Source organism: Temnothorax curvispinosus, unplaced genomic scaffold (genome assembly GCF_003070985.1).
Source record: "Temnothorax curvispinosus isolate PA1 unplaced genomic scaffold, ASM307098v1 QBEX01000525.1, whole genome shotgun sequence".
Classification (NCBI taxonomy): domain Eukaryota; kingdom Metazoa; phylum Arthropoda; class Insecta; order Hymenoptera; family Formicidae; genus Temnothorax; species Temnothorax curvispinosus.
In genome coordinates this window covers 1,606,318-1,613,683 of record NW_020210305.1, presented here as the reverse complement: position 1 = coordinate 1,613,683, position 7,366 = coordinate 1,606,318, and the positions used below count along the sequence as shown (strand labels likewise).

The 7,366-nt window shown below is 36.4% G+C and overlaps 1 protein-coding gene across 50 annotated transcripts in view; it reads left to right on the top strand.

Moving 5' to 3' along the window:
- LOC112454974 (calcium-activated potassium channel slowpoke) overlaps positions 1-7,366 on the top strand; it is a 98,386-nt gene that overhangs the window by 50,074 nt on the left and 40,946 nt on the right. For 7 of the 50 annotated variants that reach the window (XM_025016996.1, XM_025016676.1, XM_025016659.1 and 4 more), the window contains exon 6: positions 3,929-4,020. The exons of the other annotated variants lie outside the window; for them this stretch is intronic. In XM_025016996.1, coding sequence (XP_024872764.1) covers positions 3,929-4,020 — 92 coding nt within the window. The remainder of the gene's footprint in view (positions 1-3,928; positions 4,021-7,366) is intronic. 50 annotated transcript variants of the gene reach the window in all.

Here is a 7,366-nt window from a genome sequence, read left to right as displayed (position 1 = left end):
ACACACACACACACACACACACACACACACACACACACACACACACATGATGCGCAATTTGCACGCGATGCACTCGCATACACGTTTGCCATCGTGATAACGTTCATCATCTTTCCGTCATCGTTCTACATTAATGCAGAACGTCAAGAACTCAGGATCCCATGATGAATGCATGAAAATTTACAGCAGTTGGAAGTATAGAGTTGACGACCGCGCGCGTATAAGCGTCATTGGCGTTCCCTTTCGTTTCCCAATGAATCAAACGGCTCTCCGTCCACGGTGAAAGGTCGAATAAAACGAGGAGGAAAGAATTTCACGATCGACATGGGCGAGCGGTGTTTCACCGATAAGCGGTGGAAGCGTTTGGAATAAAAAATTTCAATATTCGCGCGACTACTGCATATTTGCTCGTGTATAACGAGCACTGAATCAGCGGGGTATATTTTTGCGTTGTGAAAAGCGTAATTAAAATGTATGATTTGCGATTTATATAAATGTGCATTTTTAATTTATTTTTTATCATTTTTTACAGAGTAAAAAAGAACGGATGGTGATAACGTATATTTGAGTGGCGCGATTTTAAAATTGTTGATATTAAAAATCAGAAGCTTAATATTTATGTAAATACGATAAACTGTGTAGTTATTTTTTCTACATTCTTGAGAATACCATATATTTTCTAATTTAAAATTGTATGAAATATTCATACTAATTGAATTAAATATCTTGGAATTATTGATGCTATATCGAAGAAATATATCAAAGCTGTTGCAGAATCAGTTTAGATATTCGAAGTAAGTACTAGCTACGTGATCGTCGTAAGAGTGTAAATCGATTTTATTATTACCGTAACATTGAATGGAGGTCACCCGTGACCAGGTAAATGTTGAGCCATCTGCGACGACCAAAAGTAGATTTCATTTTTTGGTATCAGTCCAAGTAGCTCCTCGAATTAAAGCCGATAAAGCACAGCTGTGACTTAAATTGGTATGCGCATAAGCACTAACAAAAGTACCGTCATTACCTTGAGTCACATTCTCCTGTTTTATATATTTTTGAAATTCAATTCGCATAGAGTATATTTATTAAGGAATATTTTAATGATCTAATTTTTGGTCTGTATTACAGCATTTTAATTTTCGATAGTTTTAAATTTAAATAATATACATGTTTACAAGAGGTATAGTAGGATATAATTGTACACATTTTATTTTCCATTTAAGTTACTAATTATTTTTTATACTAGTTTTTGAAACAAATTGACGAATCTTTAGACGTTAAAATTATTTAAATAATTAATTTTTAATAATGATGATTTGACGTTCTAACAAGTGCAATGACCTTTCACCGTGTGATGCCAAGTCAATTAAAAAAAAAAAAAAAAAAATGACTATGAGAATGAAGACTGCGTGTAAGCCCAAAATGACGAGAGAAGCAGCTATGCTTAGTAAGTTTGTCGTATGCATGTACTTTGTACTATCAAAGAAGTGGTGTTTTTCATTATATATCGATTATCGTTCTATTTCTATGGCACGAAACAACAAGCATCCGTGTTTTTTATAATATTAATATAGGTACATATAATATACAACATGATATTATATCATATGGCTCACAAAATAATGCGAGCGAAAATGACTTGATGGATTCCGTATCGTGTTTGTGGAATTTAATCTCAAGAGTGATAAAATTTGTGAATGTCTTTAAAATAATCAATGTCAAACAAATAATTTAAAAAAATCCCCTATTATTTCATATCTGATTATTTTAACTGAATAGTAGCACTTTCTAAATTTTTTTTCTAACTCCATCAAGTTTCTTCGCCGTTACATTAACTATTGTTTATCAAAAGCACACTTTTTTAACAAATCACACGATTTGCCACTTTAGTCTGCTACCTTTATATAAACATATACAGGAATACAATGTTACTTATTATATTGCACCACATTAATTAGGACGAAATATCAGTGCAACTCTTGATACATCTAATATTCGAGTTATTACTGAATACATAATTCTTGAAATCAAATCATGTAAAATGATCGCAACAGATTCGGTAATATTTGGTAATATTGTTCAAAAAATATTGAAGATATAATTTTATTGGTTTTAATTATGCGTAAATTGTCTTGCATGATTTGATCATCAGTTTTACACAAAAGATACATATATACATTTGATTATATTATTACAAAACGTAACCAATCGCGAAATACACTTTAGAAATCCCAATTTTTATTTATCTTCCCGATTCTCCTAAAGAACAAGGAAATTAGAGGAAAATTAGTAGAATTTTTTTAGTTTCCAAAGCAGTGTTCTTTGGCACCCATTTCAAAAGTATAGGTGACACCATGTTCGAAATGGTGCTGATTGGTCGAAATTGCCGGCATCATATGCTACAATAGTGTTTGCATGCTGTTAAATTTATTTTTACACTTTGCACAAGATGACGGCATTTGTTTTTCTGCTCCTCGTAATAGGAGATACGCGGAATGATCGAAGTTAATTAACATTACTTAACCACTTGATGAGTGGCTAATTCAAGAATCATGATGCATGTTTTTTATAAAACGGGGAACTAACGGCACTGTGTTTCATGGAACGATTGACTTGACTCGCATCAATTCGTAAGATTACAGAAACGAATTGTTATTTTTCACGCTATGAGATACTTGAATTCTCTACGATGGCCGCGCATCGCTAATCTAATAATGCGCACAATTTACGTCGTGCTAACATGTAGTTTCATCAGTTAATATGATCTAACGAAGTCTCATGGGCGTGTTAGCACATTGGCACGATTATATTCGATGCTATTAATTTATCAATTTTTCGCATAAGTAATTTAGGCTCAGTTAGTTTATAAATAATTTGAATTTTTATCCTATTCGCTTGAATGAGCAGCTTTGAATGCAGCAACAGTTGAGGATTAAGGAAAGAGCAAGTTGTAATGCATATCGGAAAATGGGAGGATATGTATAAATTAGAATAAATTTATTTTATTGTTATATATATGCTCCGTATCGTTATTCATCATATTTTCGACGTATTATCATAATAGGTGAAAGATTTTGAAATATATTCCGTATTTTGTGTTCGGCAAAATCGAATATCAATCTCATCCATTAAAAATTCGATTGAAGAAGTGATTATTGTATATTGTTGTAGAATAAAAAATCTCGTATGTTTTTTTAATATAGTGCAGCGATATAGAAGTTAACTACAAATAAGAGTTTGTTTCAAAAAGTTCAGAACGCATTTTGTCAGTTGACAATTGCTGGAAAGCGTTTTGGATTATTTAGAGACAACTGAAAACAGAGTGAAGACCTACCTTTTTAAAAGTTTCTATATTTTTTGTTTCCAAAGTTTGAACTGCTTCGCATTATAATTTCCTATTTTTAGAATTTGCAATTCGACTAGAATAATATACTGTTATCTTAACATTTTACAAACTGAAGATTTTTAGTATAAAATATTTCCGTTGTATCCATAAAAATATAATTGTTTTCCTTTTTTTAAAAACGAATTCAGTAATTAACGTGAAAAAAAGTATTTAATACATTTCTTTTATACACTTTTACTTTTACTTTTACGCTAAAATAGAGTCAAAGAATAATTAATCGATTTGTGTAACTATTTGTACTATCGCTATTAAAATAGTCTACACAATTCAATTCAATCACGCAAAATATATGTCAACTTTAAAAGAGCATCGTACTATGATTCTAAACGTATTTCAATCGGTTGATCGTATCTATCATCTTGCGATTTATTACACTCTACCGTTTGACAATAAACGATCAGGACTTAGCGAAACTGGAACACGAGCAAACAGAGAAAGAAAGAAAACAAAAAAAAATACAAATATAAAAAGATTCAGGTTAGGGGTCTGTTCTGACGGCAACGGATGATTGTGGGTGTGTAGGCGGTGTTCGCCAGCTGGATCCCAGAGATCACGGAGCTCGCCGCGAATCGCAGCAAGTACGGTGGCCAGTACAGCCGCGAGCGTGGACGCAGGTACCCCAGAAATCCACCTACGTGGAAGCCAGCCATGAAACAATCCCTTTGAAATTTAGCCCTCGTGTTGTCGCCCCCTCACAGTAGTCATATATAGATACGAGATGTAGCGAAATTGCCCTTGGATAGCGGGTGGTCTCGTCATGCCGGCGCCGGCGTTCATCATGATTTTTCCCGTGCTTTCGGCATCACTGTATCATAGCATCGCTGCGACTCGCAATTAGAGAGGCATTTTAATTAGGAGAGAGGACGGGGGCTGGACGAATCGCAAGACAAATCTCTATCACGAACGGTCAACGCGTTATCCGCGTGTTTTCGCCTGTTTTATCGTCGTATCAGCGGTAAAGTTCGGCGCAACAAGAAAAGACGGATGAGAGAAGCTGGATAAACATGGTATGGCGTAACGAAATCCGTATATCTTAATGATTGCGCTATCGTTGGTGCGCGCGACCCAGTTCTCCGATTGTAATATTGTTTTTCTCGCGTGAAGAAAGAGAGGTAAGGTCGAACGTTACGCGCGTGGCTTGATTTTTTCCTCGAGAAACTAAAACAAATTTTATATTGTTTGCCCGGGTTTGTATAATATACATTCAAGCAAACGGGACCACTCTCGCTATCTGCGACGAACTTACTCTCCAATTAGTAAATATGTCCCTTCCCCTCTCCCCAATCCTCTCGGCCCACATTATTATCGTGGATCCGTGACTGTTAAAGAAAAATTCCGGATTTCTCGTGCCACAATCTTCTCCTCTTTTTAATCACCTCTTGTCTCACCGTTTCTTTAACACGCCCTATTCTCACCGCTTTTCTTACCCACTTTTTACCAGTTAGCAGATATTTTGGTAACACGTACTGGTATATGCTTGGACTTTTTTGTGAAAAGAGAAACACACGAGTTTTTATTATTATACATACACCACACACGTTGGTAGATGAGACAAATATATTAATTGTTGCATCTCTCTTTCCTTCTCTCTTTCTCTATTTATTTACACATATCTATACGTATACATTGTAATATATATTGCCTTATCGCACGGTCACGAAAAGTAGTTCTTCTTAAATATCGTTTTCGTTAATTCGTCAAATACGTTCTGGATATCAGGAACAGATATGAGATTCTCGTGGGTATACATTTACTAAAGTAGTTATCTTTGTTTTGACTGACATTATGTATCTTTTACTTCCCCACTGTGGCGCTTAACGATATGTACATATTTTTCGCATCGGGTTTGCTTTCCGTCACAACGAGATTAGAGGTAGGTTGGAGTGGTTGCCTAAGTATGGAGAGTTGACTTACATCGCGTATAATGTATAATGTACTTCGGTAATCTAGTTACCGTGTAGAGATTAGCTAGCGAACGCACGTCAACACGGTCGCGCCATTTTATTTATTTCCTCATTACACGTATACTGCATTATGCGAGCAATATCGATGCTGAACGTCAAATATAACGTCATCGTTTCCTGCACGCGTGGGTGATGTTGATTTTATCGATATATGAGAACTAGCCGATCGTAAGATGCTCGAGTTACATGTTAATGTAGGTTCTTGTCTGTCAAGCAATTAGTATTAGTATTGTACATACGTGCATCATTAAGAGGTAATCAAAACCCATATCCTTTGTTTAATGTTCTGTATGCAATGCATTAGTAATTAAATCGCGGAATAAAAGACAACCTTTTGTTTAAATAGTTGTTTTGCCATTTATAAAAATTTACGCAGTGAATATCTCAAGATATTTTATTTTAATTCGCGTAGCGACGCGATTATATATACTGCTGCCTTTTGATTTTTATCCAGTAAAATTTATATTGACGTCTTTCAACAAAACATGCTCTTCTGTTAGTTGCACAGAATAGCATTTGCTTAATAAACGAGCAAAACATTCGTTTACGCTATCTAGGGCGAGTCATCCCTCAAGGGATATAACGAACGGTTTTTATGCAGCGTCACGTATCATTGAATATATGTCACAGATCTCCCAACAATTTATCACAAATGCCGAATGATTAAAATATAGAAGCAGCCGTGAAGCAGCGAGTTGCGGAGGATGCTGATATGTTCCTCGACGTACCCTTAAGATTATATTTGATATCTTCAAAACGAATCGTCAGCGCGACATTACGTCAAGACGAAGCAATATTACTTTTTCTATGTGAGCGAAGGAAATTCAATCACGGCTAAATTCTTTTTCTAGAAGGGAGTGCCAGCAAATCGTGGTCTCTCTTTTCTCTTCTTTTTCCTTCTGTTACTTTCTCTCTCGTTCTTCTTCTCTTTGCCTATCTGTCTTCTATTTACCCATCTATATACATATATCTAATACATCTATCTATTCCACTTTCTCTTCCACATTGAGTTTCTTGGTGGCATGCGATAGTGTTCTGATACTAGTCTGTAGATTGTCGAAAGGCGATCGACCACCCCCTCAGTACGGAATGGCCTTTAGAGAGGGAGAACAACCCTCTCTCGTTCGATGCGCGAGCGAGGAGAGCGGTCGTCTCCGGTTCAGTCGCGAGATTCCCTCTTGGCTTGACACACACGAATATATACACGGTTTTTGGCCTTTAAAATAGCGCAGTAGCAGGTGCAGACGTAGGCACATACGGCCGCTCTTTTTAGGGGTTCTGTCAGTAGAAATTGTGCACGTCTAACTGCGACACACGACGCTGTATTCACTTGCGGCGCAGAGCGACGTAATCCGGCGAAGATGATTTGTACACTTATAATCTGATAATACTACTTAAAATTAATTGAAATAGTTGATCATGTATCTTCTCGAAAATTGAATTAAAATAGATAATCCTACGAAATCCGAACAATTTTGATCACAACATTTGATTATATTGTTCTATAATATGTTGACAATAATAGAAAATATGAAAGAATTTGAAAATGTGTTTCAAGTACCAATTCCTGTCGCTGTAATGTAACTAACTTCGTAAATTTAGTATCTTTCAATTCGGTTTGAGTCACTTACAAGAGCGATACGATATATGAGTGATACGATAGCGTACGTACGTGTGGACTCAATTATGCCACCTTGTCCGAGTTAACGGATTTTATTATGTCGCCGGCACAGGTAAAAATATCGAGCCGACGTGCAGTGGAATGGCGCGTCTATGACCTTTTGACCGAGAGACGCGAATAAAAAATTGATCGGATCTACGGTCTCGTCTTCTCCGTCGTTCGCCGTGAAGCGCCGACTCACGATCCCTCTGTTGCAGACATACAGGTAGTCTAGCTTGGGGTAACATCGGGCATACCTCACATCATTCCATGTGACACGCGGGTAACATATTCGCGACATGTGCAGGCGCATACCGAGACAGCCGGGGGGGGGGG